Genomic DNA, 17,398 nt, shown 5'->3' on the forward strand with positions numbered 1-17,398 from the left:
CCCTTGTTGACTAACAATGGCTCCCCCTGTGCATTGTGAATGACCTGCCTTAAACTCTTTGAAGTGAAGTGGGTGCTTTTGCTGGCAGACAGAAGCACGCTTTGTTATAATGCCACTGCCTTGGGTAACAAGAGCATGAGTGTGCGGCTGAACCGGGGTGGTGTGGGATAGAAACGGGGAAACTTTGCATTTTGACTCCTCAGGACTTACATTTTAATTGCAATGTGATGTCATAAATGTATATATAAAGCACTTTTCATCATGATCTATAGGAACAAAATTTGAATCGTGTGACTTTTTTTGGCTGTACTTTTTCGATATTCTGCGAGGCACAGTTATCAAAAAAAAGTGGTACGTACAAGAGAATGCATGTCTGGTAGCTCCGTCTCATGGTTCTGTCCCATCAGTGTTGGTCCGGGCGGTGGGCAGCGCTGGTCCCGCTAACCGCAGGGTGGTTTGGGCTAGTCTGCCCTCCACCTCCACTCCTCTGTGCCCCTGCGTCTTCTCCTGTGTGACCCCGTCTCTTTATGGACTGCTGGCCGTAAACCCCGCCCCCTGCCCCTCCCCCCTGTCTCTGTCTGTGTGTTGTGTCCCTAGCTGACAAGCGCTGTACGTCCACCATGAACCTGAAACCGCCAGGCGATTCGCTCATCAGCAAGCGCCTGTCCTCCTCCTCTGCCACCCTAATCAACTCCTCTGACAAGCGTAAGTGTGCACCCCCCCCTCCCTCCCCACTGAACGTATACCTGCCTGACCCTGCCTGTTAATACCCCCCCTCCCCACTGAACGTATACCTGCCTGACCCTGCCTGTTAATACCCCACCCCCTCCCACCCCACCCCAAATTCTGGATGTTCACTTTTGTAGGACCCAGCTGGAGAAGAGCACTGGGCTCTGACCCACACACTGGTTGTTTATCGTTTGATCAGAATGCGCTCGCTCGCCCGCAGTTCACCTTCCAGAACGATCCGGAATGAGACCAAATCAGAACCGCAAGAAGCGGTTAGGTCCCTGTTCTATGTGCATGATGTCATTTTGATTGAAGTTCATTCATTTCTTTTGTTTGCCATCAGTGTTGTTGCACCTCCGTTGATGTGCATACATGTTTCCGAGTGTATTTTTCTGTGTTTTGTGATAAGGTTTGCACGGAGTGTGTCGTTTTGCATCTCTCCCACAGTTTCCCTCCAAGCTGTGTCCAGTGTGGATTGCCACTTACTGATCTCAGCCTTTTCTCAGTGGTTGTGTTCACACATCGTTCTCTGTGTTTCCATTTTAGATTCCACTGCATATTTTCTCCTTTATTAATTAGGTCCTAACTGCCTTTGTAGCTGTGTGAGACTATTCACAGCTGCTTTTATCTCACACACAAACTCTGTCAAGGCCTCCCTGTGGCAGGCAGCATCGAGCCTTTCCCAATAAAGCCACTGTTTTTTTTTTAACAAAAATATTTCAGTTTGTGAACTCTTTGTTTCTCAGGTCCTAAGCGACGGAGCTCGTCTTTAAACCGGTTGCCTAGTAACGCGTCCCAGCCTGCTAAGGACAGCAGCCTCCCCAAGCAGCCTCAGGTGGAGCAGACAGGTGCAGGAGCTGACCCCTCCCCCGCTACCCCTTTGAACAGGCGCTGGACAGCTCAGCTCAGTTTGCAGCTCAGGGGCTGCTCAGACTTGTGCAGTATTTATGGAGTATAGATAGTCTGAGATACAGTTAGACTGAAAAGCACTAACAGTCTGTTCAATGTAGTCCTTACTAATGTATAGTAAGGTTTACCTCCTATTGTGTTTGTCCTACTTTAGCTTCCTTATCTTTATTGATGGAAGTGGCCTTATAATCATACAAAAATACAGCATGTCTACCATGCTCAAGTTGTTCCTGCTAGGATGCTGATTATGAAATGTGATTTATTTTTAATGATTTATTTAACCATTATTTAACCAGGAAAACCCCATTGAGATTGAACGCTCTTTTGCAAGTTTGGTGTTGCTGGACATCAGTTACATGGGAAATTAAGGCAGTGATTAAGTTTAACAGTGCAATGTGTTAAACTACATTAAATCCAGGTTGGTTGCTTGTTTCCCTCGAGTAAGTGTAGTAAACCGGCTGTCAGTGTAGTAAACAGGCTGTCAGTGGTCTGTGAGCAGTCAGTGTAGTAAGCAGTTTGTCAGTGGTCTGTAACGTTGCCCTATCCAATCATCTGCCCTGTAGGCCCCACGCTGAAGAGGCGGAGCTCCTCCCTCACTCGAATGAGGGGCCAATCGCAGCCTTCCCCTAAACTAGAACAAGGCACCAAGGACCAATCAGGTGGCTAGCCCCCCGTGGCTTTCACGTTGCCCCCGTCTAACACTGCCTGAGCGTCTGCGCACCGCTGACTCACCCTCTCGCTCTGTAACCCACGGCGACAGTCACATGACCGATGGGAGTAACCGGCTTGGGCGACGAGCGCTTTAATATGCACAGATGCAGAGTGCCGCGGACACGGCAGAGCAGGAAGGCATCGCAGTCTGCAGCCCCTCCCTCCTCTCCTGTCCAATCAGCTAACGCCTGGCTCATCCCTCTGCCAACTGACCCAATCAGAGAAAGGTTTACTAAATTATGTAAAATCTGACGCTTCATCTGATGAAGGCCCAGGTAGCAGAAATCCTTTTAACAAGCATCACACCTTTTTCTAGTACCTGTATGTAGGTATGTCATTTTAAAGTCACGCTTTGGCTTGGTTGTTTCAGCTGAAACTTGTCCACCGACTGGCTCTGAGAACAGGCCGTTTGTCTGGAAGCTTCCGGACTGTGTTTTGCCCTGTGCCTTAACTCCGCTCGGCTTGCTGTGCTGGCGATATGTTGCGCTCGGGTCACGCATGAAGCGTTTGCTTGCAGCTACTCTCGTCTCGTCCTGCGCCCTCCAGGAATGGGCCTTTTGTGCCACTAACACAATCGTTTGTTGTCTCATGAACATGTTTGTCTGTTTTGTCCTCGCAGACGAAGTAACGGCGAATTTGCCGCCTCGGTCTTGTGATTGTGGTGTGTGTCAGTGCCATCCCCGAGCAACGAGACTGGCACTGACACACACACACACACACACACACACGGCGTGCCACGTGTCGTATGTTTACAGTTTTGTGTTCTAATGTCTCTTTTTTGCCGTGAGTGTGTGTTTATTTGGTGATTTCATACAGTAACTGTGCAAAGTTGCTTTTCTGCCTCTCGATCCAGGGGAATGCATTTTGTGTGATGTGTACAGAAGTGTTATAATCCCCCTTCCACCAGGCGACCTGTGCATTGACACTTAACGCTCTGCTCTCCACTGCCCACATACGCCCTACTCTGTCTGTCAGCACTGCTGAATTCTGTGAAAACGAATGTAAATTCAGCGCTGAGGCCAGGCTGATCTCACACAGGAGCCGCCCTCGCCTCGTTAATGCCGCTCCTAGTTACACGCCAGCCCCAGCTGTCAGCCAGTCCAGACAGCGCCGACTGTCGCTGAATCTGATTGGACCTCCCCTGGAACTGGGCCTGGCCCAGTGCATTTCAACAAGATGCGTCTTTAACACAACATGGCTGCTCTTTGTTTAAAAAAAAAAAAAAAAAGAATTTTAAAAAACCTGCTGTTTTACGGGGCATGAAGAGAAACCAACAGGCCAATCTGTCGGTCCTCAGGATACTTTCTTTTTTACTTTTTCAATTAGTTTAATTTTTTTTTTTAATTTTTTAATTTTTTATTTTCCATTTTGGATACTACAGTTTAATTTCCTTTATTGTGACTAGGATTACAATAAAGACAATATCCTCCTGAAGTTTATGAAGGCAAGAGCTTTTTTATCTGTAACAGCAATATGCCTCCCAGGGACACTGCTGCATATTTGGCTGTACGTGGACTTGCACAGGAGATGGGAGTAATCACTGTATCATTGCAGTGTATTCAGCTTCCTCAACTTTGTATTACTATTCCCATCAAAGGGCCATTAAACGTAGCTGTGTAGCGGAGATGAAACAGCTCTTGCCTGGTCACCACCGTCACACGGTTCCCCCCTTTGGGACCCCACCCCAGTCACCTCGAACCCTGTCTCCTCTAACTCACGCACCGGGTTACTCACCCTTCAGCCTGTCCTGTTCACTAATGCGCCCTGCTCACCCTCCAGCCTGTCCTGTTCACTAATGCGCCCTGCTCACCCCTCAGCACTGCCCTGCGTTTCGGATCAGAGCCGTCTGATTTGTGTCACTAAGCCGTCTGATTTGTGTCCTTATTAATGATGGGTTCAATCACTCTTTTGGTGCTTCTCGTGTTGATTCTCCCTTATTTTCTCCCCCCCCCCTTCTCTTTCTGATTCATGTGGTTTTCCGCCCCCTTCTTCCCCCCCCCACTCCCTTCCCTTTGTTTCCTCCTCCCCTCTGTGTTTGTTCTGTGGTTTCGTTTGGTTTCGTTCGCTCCGTGGCGGTTTTGGGGGCGGCCCGTAGCTCGTCGCGCCCTGGCCAGCCCCGTGGACAGCGGCGTCCTGAGCCGCCTGCTCACCCCCACCCAGGCCTCGCTCGCCCGCAGCAAGAGCGCCGCCGCGCTCTCCGCGGAAGGATCCGACGCCCAAGGTAACCGGACGGGCCACGCCCCGGAGGGGCTCGGCCTGCGGGGACCGTCCCGCCCCCGTCCCACCCCTCTCCCCGCCCCGTTCCCAGCTCTCTCCCTGCAGTCATGGCAACTCGTGGTGTGGGTGCTGTGCCCTGATTGCTGTGGTGTGCGGTGATGTAATGTGGGGGGCGTGGTTTTCAGGGAGAGGTGCATGGGCGTGGTCAGGCTCGCACCTGTGCCTCAGTACAGGACACCTTCAGTCAGGAACTGATACTGGGTACTCAGCAATGCACCAGTATGTCACAGTAATGCCATTACTGTAATACCATTACCGTAACGCATTACCGTAAATGTGATGCTTTACAGTAATGTGCATGCATAGTCTTTGAATACCTACATGTAGAGCACATTCAGTCAGTGGCATCTGAAGTAGAAATCATTCTAGCGCCTGTCATATTAAATGTTATGGCATGGCAACAGCATATAGTGACACTTGCGTGCATTCATGGACATTCTTGGTCTGGAGAGAATGTAACTGAAATGCGTCAGGCATGGAAGGAGCCTGGGTTCCCCTGCAGATATGCGCTAAGCCGCTCACCTGGGCCTGCGTATCTGAGGATTAATACCAGCTCCACTGATGAAATGGAGACACTTTCAGATTACTGCTGACAGCCCGTTAGCTGAGGGAGCCCTCTGCTGCTTTGTCCACTGTATGACCAAAAGTATCTGGACACCCCTTGGTTGTCAGTTGTCCACATACCTTTGGCCATATAGCGTATCTGAGGGGTGCGCTTTTGCCTGGTTTCACAGCACAATCTAAAGTCCATTTCAATCCATTTCTGTCCATTTAGTTTTTTTCCCTGTGCACTGAACACCTGGCAACGTTCTCGCATAAAAGCACAATCTCTGGCCTTTATAAAGAAATTACAGTTTAGCAGACCTCTGAAGCCTATAGTATCTGACTACAGTGAATGGTGCTGCATATTGCCATATGAGGTCTTTTTAGGAGGCACTTGCTTGTTTCTGATTTACTCATTCTTTCTGTTTTGTTGATCATCTAGGGACACAGTGGGGGGGGCGGGGGGGTGCTTAATTTAACGAATCAAACATGAGTCCTCACGTGGATCAGATTTAACTATATGCACTCGTTTTACAATTCATTGCTGGTTCAGAGTGCATTACTGCCCCATATCCCTGCAAACTGCAGATTGCAATATCATAGCTGACGTATAAAAATAAGGCATTATATGGTTCCAACAGTAACTGCTGTTTAATCAACAGCAGAATCTGCACCCTTTCTTTATTTGGAGCTATCCCTGTGGCTCTGGTCAGTTGTTGGGGAAGTAGGCCTGTTTGTTGGGACTGTTGGGATGGAAGTCAAACGCAACTTCCTCTTTCCCAGAATAGAATTTACGTTGGGAATATTTCACATGATTAAATAGTTAGCCATTCATTTACTGACAGAACACAAGTCGACCATGAAATCAATTTTACAAAATATATTTATTTCTCTTCAAAAGGTACTGTGTTCTCATAATATGAGTATCAAAACGGCTTCCAAATGATTTTTAAACCATTTTCTCAGGACTGATGAAATGAGTTGCTGTTTGAGAGGGTGATGAGGGCATGTCGTGTGCTGTCCCTGTGGGGTGCTGCTTGGGTTTGCAGAGTACCGCCTTGTACTGATGTTATGCTGTTGCTTGGATACTGTGAGCTCTGGGACGCTCCCCCCCACCCCCCTCCCCCCAGCCCCCTGGGTCTACTGCTTTCAGTCCTGCCAGTAAGTCCTGTGTCTAACACGCCTCCCTCTTGTTTTGTTTTTACCCCGCCCCTCTATTTCTCTCCCTTCTCTTCCTCCTCTCTTCCTCTGCTTCGCTCACCATCCCGGCTGCTCCTGCCCCTCCCATTGGCTACGCTCCAATGACACTGTCTTTTATCAGAGTCTCACCTCTGTCCTCGTTCAGCCTCAGCCAGCCCCCTGCAACCCCCCAGGGGTCCCCTCCGCAGCAGAAGCACCGACCGCAAGGGCCCCCCGTCCTCCACATCCTCCGACGGGGCCCCCGATGCCACACAGGTGAGCCCTCTCACGCGGGTGAGCCTTAACTCTCACACAGGCAAGCCTTTTGCCGTCTTACAGGTGTGAGACTGCAGGTGAGTCTTCTGTCAGCCATCTTGCAGGTACTAAGGCTGAGTCGCCTTACAATTGAGAGGCCCAGATATAAGCCAAATTCAGGATGCGTGGCTGCGACCCTGGAGGTGGGAGTATTAGCGTTAGCGCGTAGGCTGGTGTACTATTACAATTAGACTTTAAACAGGCACGCGGTGCCGATACGCCCTTTGGCTCTGAAACACTCTGCTGACCAGGCAGCTCTCCGCGCCGGGGCTGTCGAAAGTCTGCGGGGAACTTTGCTCCGGCGGTGGAACGAGTTTGGCGGTTCAGCAGGAGCGGAAAGGATCTTCCCGTCGCCGTTTCAGATCCCAAAATGCCAAACTACAAAGTGTGGTCCGGGGCCTGGATACGTAAGAGGGCCGCGGGGCAGCTGAAACTGCTCCCCTTTCATATCCGTACGTCCAGCGCCATTTGACTTTCAAAGCAGCTCAGTCGCTTTCATCCTCCATTTGAATCCGGGGAAGCCGTGCTTTGGGACGGCCTCTCCCGGCAGGAGGCCTGTGGGGCCGCAGAGGAGGAGGAGGAGGAGGGCGGGACGGGCGCGGCGCGTCTCCTACGGGGCGCTGGTGAAGGAGAACACAATGGCAGCCGGGCCGGGTGGAGGTTTCAGAAGAGAGATGGAGAGATGGAGCTCTGCCGGGCTTTGCTGTCCTCCTTCCTCCTCTCGTGTGAAGGGGGGCATTGTCAGCCGCGGAGACAAAGGAGCACAATGACAGGAGCGGATCAGGCGATGCGAAGCGCGGCCGGCCCCGCCCTCCCAGAGGGGCACGGCCCGCCCCAGCAGCACCGCGCCCCGAATCCCGGGAGGACACCCTCCCTTACTGGGGCCGCCTTTCCACACCTGCTCCCATTTATTCCGTTTAAAATCATTTTTAAAAAAACAGCTTAAATCTGTGTTATAGAATGGCAGGAATTTTCCAGCAGGCGTCCACCATTTTGTTTTTTTCCCTTTTGGGTTTCCCTATTGGGCCAGTACACCCCGCTTTCCCACTTTTGAAAGGCTGCGGCTCTTTTTAAAGAGTCTGTCTAAAAGCCTTGAATGGAAATGGCTCCAAAGCTCAGTCGAGCGCCTGTGTTCTCTATGGAGGCCTGGAGGCCTTCAGCGTGCGCATTCGCAGCGGCCTGTGGACAGGATGTGAGGGGACGGCCACCCCACTGCTACACTTTGTTCCCCTCCCTCCCCAGCCGCGTGAGTGTGGAGGGTTTTGAGCGAGCTGTAGTCGGGGCTCAGTCTGTGGGTGAGATTTGTCCTTTACAGAGTTTATCTGGTGTGTCCGCGCGCATCGCCTCCACGCCAGTGCACCCCAGGGTCAGATGGATTTATACACAAGCCCTGTGCTTTTATTAAATAGCATCACTGTGCTAAAACAGGATCTGAGAGAGAGAGGAAAAGAAAGAGACCTTTTCAGCCGCCGCCCCGCAGTAGTTCACATTGTATTTCTCGTTTCATGCGCACGTGGGACCGAAATTATCCGCCGAATGTTTGCATGTAGCTCTGTCAGTTTTGAATGTGAGAGGAGAATTCTGCAGTACCTCCTAGCACTGAGCTGGCTGTGAAGAATAGTGCCTTCAGGTCTGCTCTGTATCCTGCTGAATGAGGACCTTGTGACTGTTCTGCTTTTTAAATGTGTGTGTGTGTGTGCGTGCGTGTGTGTGTAAGTGAATAAGTGTGCGTGTGTGTATGTGCGTGTGTGTAAGTGAATAAGTGTGCGTGCGTGCGTGTGTGTGTGTGTGTGTAAGGCCTCTCTCACACCTCTCTTGTTTCTCTGCTGGCTCAGAAACCGGAGGAGAAGCGATTCTCTTCGCCCGGCTGGAAGCGCCCGTCCTCGCCCTCCAACGTGCCCGGCCGCCGCCGGTCGCCCTCCCCCTCGCCCTCCGCCACCGGCAGGAGAACGCCGTCCCCCGGCCCGGCCAAGTAAGACCCGCCCGCTGACCAGTGGAAACGCACATCTGGCTCTTTCAGAGCTTGCGTTTCTTTACTCCAGCTGTGAAGGCTCCAGCTTTAGCGTCATGTCTGTGCATCTCTCGTCCTTCACAGGCAGAGCCCCCGGGCCCGCCCCCCCTCCCCCTGCGGACCCAGACAGCGCCCCCCCTCCCCACAGCCCCCCGCCTCCAAACCCCCGCCCATACAGCGCCCCGCCCTCACCCCCACCGGGCCCCCCACCCTGCGTAAGCGTGACCCCAAACCCAAAGAGGGCTCCCCCATGCAGCCCCTCATCCCCCCCCAGCCGCCGGAGATGCCCCCCACCAACGGCACGCCTGGCAACAAGACCAAAGATGGTGAGTGAAGAACACAAACAGGGTGTTACCATCCTGACCAATCATTTTGTTTAGTATATAGATGGAGGATTTTTTGTCTGTATTCTGTAGGAAATGTACCTCTGGTTTCTGAGAATTATCTGACCCAGGCATAGTCAGAGGCCTCGCTGTAGTGTCGGTTTGATAAACACTTTATTAAAGTTAGACGCGGTTTGTTCTGTAGCCTTCATCAGATAAAACTGTTCCCTGTGCTGGAAAAACAGCAGACGGACACACTTAATCACAGTTAATGACAGGGAAACACCAGGCGTCTGCTCTGTGCCCAGCTCTGTTCTGCCTTATCTTTCTCATTTCCTCATGAGCGCCCTGGCAGCTCAGAACCCGCAGATTATTTTCTCACTTGCAGTCTGTTTACGAGCACTACGCACAGAGAAAATGTGGTTGTGAGTGGTACGCGTCCTCTGCTGGCCAGAGGCAGGTACTGCAGCAGAGGAGATGCAGTGCAAACAGACCGCTCCTCTTCAAACAGGATGCAAAGTGCTTTCGCTCTCATTGGGACGTGTCCTGCAGGGTTTTAGCGGCTTACTGTGATGGTACACTGCCCGGAGGACAGAGAGAGTGTGTGTGTGTGTGTTAATGTGCGTGCACGTGGGTCTATGTGTGTCTGTGGACTGTGTGATGTTTGTTTGTGTGCGAGGGAAAGTGTGTTTGCATATCGGAGTATGGGCCATGAAGCCCATGATCATGTGACTTCTGCACGTCTCCAGCGCTGTGTGCCGCTGCTGTGAGTATCAGTGGTGTACGCACACGCCGCCGGCGTGCCAGTTTCCCGCTACGGCTGCTCTCCCACCCGCCACCCCGCCACAGGGCCTGCGCGACGCATCCTGCCTCTCACAGAAAGCACCGCCGAGCAGCTCTTTAAAACCCAGGAGATGGCTGCGGGCCCACAGGGCACGCTCGCATGCGATCGCTGTACACGTGTCTGTGCTTCATGCCTGCAGCGCGTGTTTTAATGCAGTCGTGCATTTCAGAAGGAGCATTCTTCAGCTGTTATGATCCTTTCGGTTTTATCTATATTAGTTTTATTTTGTGGAAACTGGGCCTGTGTGCATATTTCATCACTATTGAATTTGTTCATTTCATGTTCAAGTATTTGAATTTTATCTATCCCCCTCAACGGCTTATTAAGGGGATTTATACCAACACGTTGGTTGGCTTCTTTGTTATCTGCTTGTTTTGTCCTTAGGAAATAGTAATTTTTTAATGGTTTTAAACCCCATTCATTCAGTCATTAACAGGAACCCCTCCTGGTGCCTGCTGAGAGAAGTATAAGCACATCAAAGCATATGTATGTCTGTCCCCCACCTCAGGCCTGCAGAGAGCAGTATAAGCACATAAAAACGTCCGTCTGTCTGTCCCCCGCAGACTCCAGCGCCAAGGCCGTGGCGGGAACTACCTCGGCCGAGGAGGCCGCCAAGATCCTGGCGGAGAACCGGAGGCTTGCGCGCGAGCAGAAGGAGAGGGAGGAGCAGCTGAAGCTCCAGAGGGAGGAAGAGGAGAGGTGAGGAAGAGCCAGCATTTCAGTAAATACAGAAGAACACAGTGTATATTTCAGCTTATATTTTTGGGTGCTTAACCCAAGATCAGAAAATAGGTGATGCATAAGAGAACATTCTAATGCTGATGTCACAATCACTACTGGTGATTGAGGGGAGTGGAGTTCTAGAACACCGCCTTAGAATTCTGAAGAAACATTCTGAGAAACCTGCTCTGCATGGTTAAAGTTTTATTTCCTTAAACACAATCTGCTACAGAAAGGTAGGAGGATATTGGTTGAGCGGATGCCTGCTGGGGTGTTGCTGAGTACTGAACGTGCCATGCTGTCTCTCCTCAGGCTTAGAAAGGAGGAAGAGGAGCGCTTGGCAGAGGAGGAGAGGGCAAAGCAGCTGGAGGAGGAGAAGAGGAGGGCAGAGGAAAAGAGGAGAGAGGAGGAGGAGCAGGCTCGGCTGGAGGAGGAGGAGAGAGTGCGCCGGGAGCAGGAGGAGGAGGAGAAGCTTGCGGAGCTGCAGAAAGAGGTGAGGATTTCTGCTATACTGCCCCCCCCCCCCATGGTGAGGGGGCTAAACTTTAAATCATGAATAAACTTCAAACATTTGAGTTCAATTAAGATGGGTCATCCACTTTTTGGTTGTTGAACTGATACAGTTAGTTGGTGTTTGGATAGTGAATTAATATGATGGATTGACACTATTGGTTGGTTGGTTAGTGGATTAATATGACTGGTTCACGGGCGGTTTAGAGAGAATTGATCTGATTGGCCGGTTAATGTGTTCTGTTGACTGCGCGCAGCGTGAGGAGGCGGAGGCCCGGGCGCTGGAGGAGGCGGAGAAACAGCGGGAGGAGAGAGAGAGGATCATGCAGCAGAACCAGCAGGAGCGCTTGGAGAGGAGGAAGGTGGGTGACGCCCGCAGCACCTCCCCCTGCTCCTCCTCCTCCTCTTCCTCCTCCCAGTGAGGAGCCGCTCCCAGCGAGTCACGCTCCGTACTGATGATTTTCCTTTCTCATCCTCAGAGAATTGAAGAGATAATGAAGAGGACCAGAAAAACAGAACAGAACGATCTCAAGGTAGGACTGAATGAACAGTGACCCATAGATCCCCGTAGAGTTGCTCTTATGTTTGTTAAACACTAAAAGAAATGGTCACCATGTCATGTTAAATTAAATAGCTTGGTACATGTAGAGTAGTTAAGTTTTTAAACATGTAAATGTTCTGAATGTGCCCACAGGTACACGTTTGCATGTTTTGTTTTTGTTTTTTTTGCAGAGAGACGACAAGGGCATGTCTGACCTGAACGGAGAGGCGGACAATTACACAAACCAGGAAGCGAAAGGTAAGTGTTCTCTCCCTCTCCCTCTGTGTGTGCGTGTGTGCGTGCGTGCGTGCGTGCGTGTCTATGTCTGTCTGTGTCTGTCTATGTCTGTCTGTCTGTGTGTGTGTATGTACTTGTGAGGTAAATGTGTTGTCCTCTCTTTGTACAGGAGAGGGGCTTGTAGATGCTGCAGACAGTACTGACCAGGAGTGCAGTTCACAGAAGCTGATCTCACATTCAGGAGAGCCAATAGCAGAGAGGCTGAACCCATTTTCAGAAGAACCAATGACAGAGAAGCTGACTCCATATTCAGGAGAGCCAATGGCAGAGAATCTGAACCCATTTTCAGGAGAGCCAATAGCAGAGCAGCTGAACCCATTTTCAGAAGAACCAATGACAGAGAAGCTGACTCCATATTCAGGAGAGCCAATGGCAGAGAATCTGAACCCATTTTCAGGAGAGCCAATAGCAGAGCAGCTGAACCCATTTTCAGAAGAACCAATGACAGAGATGCTGACTACATTTTCAGGAGAGCCAATGGCAGAGAAGCTGAACCCATTTTCAGAAGAACCAATGACAGAGAATCTGACCCCATATTCAGAAGAGCCAATGGCAGAGAAGCTGACGCCACATTCAGAAGAGCCAGTAGCCGAGCAGGAGGGGCCTTTTGGGAACATCAATGGAAAAGAGGGTGATGGAACGGAGAAATACGTCCGCACATGCCCAGAAGAGCCTGTGGAACACAGGTATGGAACCATTGGTTCAGAGATGTTTCTCACGTCTCATCCAGGGAGAGCAGAGCCAATAGAGGCACATTAGCAGCACTTGGATGATGCTACCAGTTAAAGCAGGGCTGGTTTGGGCTAGTGATGATGCACCCCTCAGTCTGGAACTGAATCCTGGCAGACTTGCAGTCTCACTCACTCTGCCTCTCCCCCCCTCTCCATCTCTCTCTCTCTTCCCCGTCCCTCTCTATCTCTTTCTCTCTCTCTCTCTCTATATATATATATATATCTGTCTGTTCCTTTCTCTATCCCTCTCTCTCTCTGTCCCCCAGTCTAAGCCCGAATCCTCAGGTGACGGAGGGCCCTGAGCTGGCCTGTAGCCCCACCTCTGAGGGGTGCGGGGTGGAGGGGCTGGAGTTCCTGAACGAGGACGCCCCCCCGGTGGAGGCGGAGCTCCCGGGCCTGAAGGGCAAGGCCGGCACCTGGAGCTTCGAGGAGCTCATCGACCTGGGCGTCCACACCAAGGCCCACGCGCTCATCGACGGGGACGGGCGCGGCCAGGGCCTGCTGGAGCACAACGGGGTCCCCGAGGGGCCCCGCGTGGCCTTTGAGGAGAAGGGGAACGGAGTCAGCCCCCCCATCCAAGCCCTGTCCGGTGAGCAGAAGGGGGAGCGGTGTCACTGAAATCGGAGGGTTCAGGTCTTCATTTCATAGATATGACTGGGGACGTAGTTTTTTCTTAAATCATGTCTGATTGTATTCGATTGGATTTTGATCATTTGATTGGCCCATCTCTCTCCTGTGCTGTGAGGTCATTTTCTGTGGTGTGTGTGTGTGTGTGTGTGTGACCCCTGTTTCTCTCTCCATGTTCCTCTCAGAGATGTGAGCCCTGGGCCCCCAGAAGACCTGTGATTATTGCACTCCTGCAGTCCTGTCTCACACCTTCCAGTTCCAACCCAGCCCCTTCAACTGGACAGACAGACAGATGGATGAACGGACGGACACAGGCTGGGGGAGGACCACAGGAGGAAAGGATCCCAAACGGAGGAATTTGGATTTTGCTAACTTTGCACCTCAAAGATAAAAAAATTATAATAATTTTTAAAAGCTTCAGGGAAAATATATTCCTTCAGTGTGCTTACTTCTCCAGGTCTCTTCCTAGCACAGATGGTCCTGTTTTTATATCTCATTATTACTGTGTTGATACTGTGAGGAGTGTGTTATAACTTATTCTGATGACATCCTCACCGTTTATTCCTCCGATACCATTGTTGTTTTTTTCGTCTTGTTTTGGTTGGTTTTGATAAATTCCAGGAAACGGGTCCATTCTACACGCGTGTGCTTGAAGTAGTTTGTGTCTGATGTAGATCAGAAGAAACGTCATGACTGAACCTTAAAACCATAAAACGTCACTGCTCCAGCTTAGTGTAGGATTAAGTTATTGGGCTTTAATTTTGAAAGTGACGCAAGCAGTAAGGGCGGGGTGTCCTTCCTGTGGGCGTGTCCTTGTCCAGTCGTCGCACCGACCAGTTACGACTGAGAGTGCCGACTCCTAGTCTAAGCGAAGAATGCGTCTGCATGTTTAAGAGGGGGGTGAAGAGTATATGGTGAGCCTCTGGAGGTTTAACTCAGCCAGAAGACAGGGAAGGCTTTTTTCTGTCCTCTCTCCCCCCGGGGGGGGGGGCTTTGCTCCGCTCACCTGTCACTCATCCAGGCTAGTCTGAGCATGCCCAGTCTGTTCTTTGGGACAGGCTTTAGCACAGTAACCCCACCTACCGCCTCTCTCACAGTCAGGTACTAGGACTGTTAGTGGTGATGGGAGAGTGAGGCTTCACGTGCTCAAATATGGATGGACCTACAATGAACTGCCAATCACCTGTTTAATCCAATCAGAAGAGTTTTACCCTCCAGCAAAGCACAATGATTTAATGCAGCTAATAGCATGTAGCATCTCTGCCTGTGTTTGGGTTAATGAATCCTTATTTTCCCCATCGTTATGTCCAGCTACGCACCCACACATTTCTATTCTATGTCCATGGGTAATTAGAGCCTGGCCTCCATAGAAACACATTCACAGTTGGTTCCCCTTTGGGATGTTCTTGTAGTACTTCGGTGTTGTGTGACTTGGTGGAATTCATTTTTGCCATTGTAACTGGCTTTTTTTTTTTTTGTTTTTTTTTTTTGCTGAGATTATATCAAGGATTTCTACTGTAGTCAAGCGTTGGTGATAAGCTTGTTCCATGACTGATGGTACTCTTGTGAATTGCGTGAAGGTTTTCAGTCCTGGTCGAGACATTTCCGCAGGTGGTCAGTAGGGGGTGCTCTGCAGTCTGAACTGAAGTGTAAAAACACTTGTTTTGGTTATTGTAACTGTTTCCTCTTTTTTTTTTCCTTTTCCTCAAAATCGAAGGAGTGAATAATTTAAGGGGGGAAAAACAGTTTTCATAAGTGCTTTATATTGATGATGTTTATCTGTTGTGGTTTCTGTTCATTCGAATATGGTCTTTTTCTGTCAGGACCTCATGTTTTCAGATTTTTTTTTTTGGTTTTTGTTCGTTTTTGTCAGTGGTGTTTTTCCATGTATATATACTTGACGATGTAGTTAGACTTTTCAAATTTTTAACTTAAAATGCAAGTCAGAAACCGAACTATGAAACGGAGCAGTTGCTATTGTCTACATGAAGGTAAAACCTAAGAGTACTAATTATATAACACATATATTACTGTAATGTGTCTGTTGACAGTTGCTTTCAGATGGTGAAGTTTGGTTCATTTTTGTGTTTGCAGAGGTGAATATGGTAGGTAAATTTGTAAATCCAACTGGAAATATTTTACTAAGGACCACTGTCCCCCTCAGGGGCCAGAATTTGTACTTGATAAACATTCAGGGGTAGAAAAACTGTAAATCTGTGTTGACATGCTCACCTGTTCTGTCTTTTTACCATTTAAACATTTCTACACTCGTGCATCGTCTAGAGCAGACTTACGACTTTATTTGCTTCCTACCATCCATCCCATGATAATTATTTTTTTGTTAACAGTAAATCTAATCGGGCAACCAAAATGATATAGGTGTATAGAGTATATGGCTTCATGTTTAAGTATTGTGTATGTAATCAGTATTAGGCCATAAAAGAGGCGGGGGAGAGTAGTCGGAGGGTTGTTACAGTCAATTCGCCTGTCACTGTAGATTTTAGTTTGGTCCCGGCAGACGCAAACCCTTCTCCTGGGTAGTCAGTCCTGTTTTTAACACTGTTTCGTAGGAAAGGGCCCTTTTCTTCCGTCATCATATCGGATTTGAAGATTCGACACGTTCGGATGAACACTCGGGTGTGACAGGAAGTGCGCTGCTTGGCGGTTCTGTGTAAGTGTCAGAGGAGGATGTTGTGTTTTGACAGGGACTCTGAGCTCAGTTTGGGCAGTGGTGTTTAAGGAGAAATGTTTTTTTAATATTCTGTCACACAGTCATCTCAGTGCAGAATGGGGCTGTTTCTTTCAGCTGGTTTTCAGAAATCTGGATGTGTTGCAGATACCGTGGAGGTGTGGGCATGTCTGCTTGTTGGGTTGTGAGAGGAGAGTTAAAACAGGGTTGGTGAAATGGAGATATTTAGCCTGTTTTGTGTCAGGGGACAGTGTGTGCCCAGAGAAATGAATAGAGGTGAGAATGAGCACAGCCTGGCTATAGATTTGCAGGACATTTGACAATTTTTTTTTTGTTTTTTTTTGAAGAAAAGGAATTTACGTCTTCTCTTGGAGATCTCTCAGACCTCTGTTTTGATCTAGCAGTGCCTTGCCTCCAGAGTAAGTTCTGTGTCCTAGCACATTGGGATGCATCTCCCTCTACTGATTGGCTGCCTACCTGTGTGGTTCACCTGACAGCTGCCATGCTACGAAGTCACATTGTGCACCCCTAACTAAACATACCAACTCAAAATGGAGTGCATTTTGTACCATTACAACGGTGGTGTTTGGACGGCTCCTTCTTTCCAAAGCTGTAAAGAGCCTCAGAGAGATTTTTGAGAATTTTTAATCCCACACTGTCCTCTCCATAAGAAAAAAGTGTCTGGCGTGTTTTGTAATGTTTTTAGTGTTGTGTGGCCGAGACAAAATCAGGTGAATTGGTTAAATTTGTGGAAGTTGAGGACGTGGTTCCGTCAGAAAGTAGCCCTGGATCTTGCAGGGGGGTTTTGAGAAGGAGGGGTAAATTGTGAGCGCTTTGAAGCCAGTTTTAAGGTTTTTGTTTCTGTTTTGCCGTTGGTCTTCTCCTGCGGTCATTTTCTTCGCTCCTGACGTAAGAGCTCGAGCCACTGGAGAGCGGAGCGAGCGGTGGGCTGTGCTTCTTCGCTCACGCGTTGCTAGCGAAGCGTCGCTACGTCGTGTCAGTGGCGCGGTTAGCATAACCCGGCCTAGACGAGGACCTCCCCGGTGTAGTTGCTGCTTAAACTGAAGTTTCGTGTTTGGTATTGTGTGTCTACAGAACTAACTATTCTTAATCCCACAATGGTCGCTACGACTGTAGAGTAGAACAGTGCCTTAGGGTGAGAATAGCCTGTAAATGTGTTACTCTTGTTAACTGAAAGGGTTCAGATGTACTCACCTGGGTTATGACAATCATTCTACCCGAACCAGGCGGTGAACACCGTTTGCTTAACTGTTCTGGGCTGTGTGGACGTTTAGATATTTCTGTCCACGCGCCGTTCATTTGTAAATACATCTCCTGAAGTGTACTGAGCTAAATATGAAATGTTGGAAATATGGAATGTTAAAATAAAGTTTTGCTAAATAAAAGCTATTTAAAGAATAAATCAAGGAAAGTGGCTGTTT

At 49.5% G+C, this 17,398-nt stretch overlaps 1 protein-coding gene across 7 annotated transcripts in view; it reads left to right on the forward strand.

Annotated features, from left to right (window-relative positions):
- The window catches only part of map7d3 (MAP7 domain containing 3), a 31,833-nt gene extending 14,454 nt beyond the window's left edge, over positions 1 to 17,379 (forward strand). For 2 of the 7 annotated variants that reach the window (XM_035409575.1, XM_035409577.1), the window contains 15 exons: positions 598 to 705; positions 1,476 to 1,577; positions 2,202 to 2,297; positions 4,445 to 4,570; positions 6,491 to 6,624; positions 8,499 to 8,635; positions 8,759 to 9,000; positions 10,405 to 10,540; positions 10,874 to 11,054; positions 11,329 to 11,433; positions 11,551 to 11,604; positions 11,804 to 11,870; positions 12,019 to 12,595; positions 12,907 to 13,229; positions 13,453 to 17,379. In XM_035409575.1, coding sequence (XP_035265466.1) covers positions 598 to 705; positions 1,476 to 1,577; positions 2,202 to 2,297; positions 4,445 to 4,570; positions 6,491 to 6,624; positions 8,499 to 8,635; positions 8,759 to 9,000; positions 10,405 to 10,540; positions 10,874 to 11,054; positions 11,329 to 11,433; positions 11,551 to 11,604; positions 11,804 to 11,870; positions 12,019 to 12,595; positions 12,907 to 13,229; positions 13,453 to 13,460 — 2,396 coding nt within the window. In that variant the 3' untranslated portion in view covers positions 13,461 to 17,379. The remainder of the gene's footprint in view (positions 1 to 597; positions 706 to 1,475; positions 1,578 to 2,201; positions 2,298 to 4,444; positions 4,571 to 6,490; positions 6,625 to 8,498; positions 8,636 to 8,758; positions 9,001 to 10,404; positions 10,541 to 10,873; positions 11,055 to 11,328; positions 11,434 to 11,550; positions 11,605 to 11,803; positions 11,871 to 12,018; positions 12,596 to 12,906; positions 13,230 to 13,452) is intronic. The other 5 variants (XM_035409579.1, XM_035409581.1, XM_035409576.1 and 2 more) reach the window with 4 other exon arrangements.
- Positions 17,380 to 17,398: the final 19 nt, after the last annotated feature.

This window comes from Anguilla anguilla, chromosome 3, assembly GCF_013347855.1.
Source record: "Anguilla anguilla isolate fAngAng1 chromosome 3, fAngAng1.pri, whole genome shotgun sequence".
Classification (NCBI taxonomy): domain Eukaryota; kingdom Metazoa; phylum Chordata; class Actinopteri; order Anguilliformes; family Anguillidae; genus Anguilla; species Anguilla anguilla.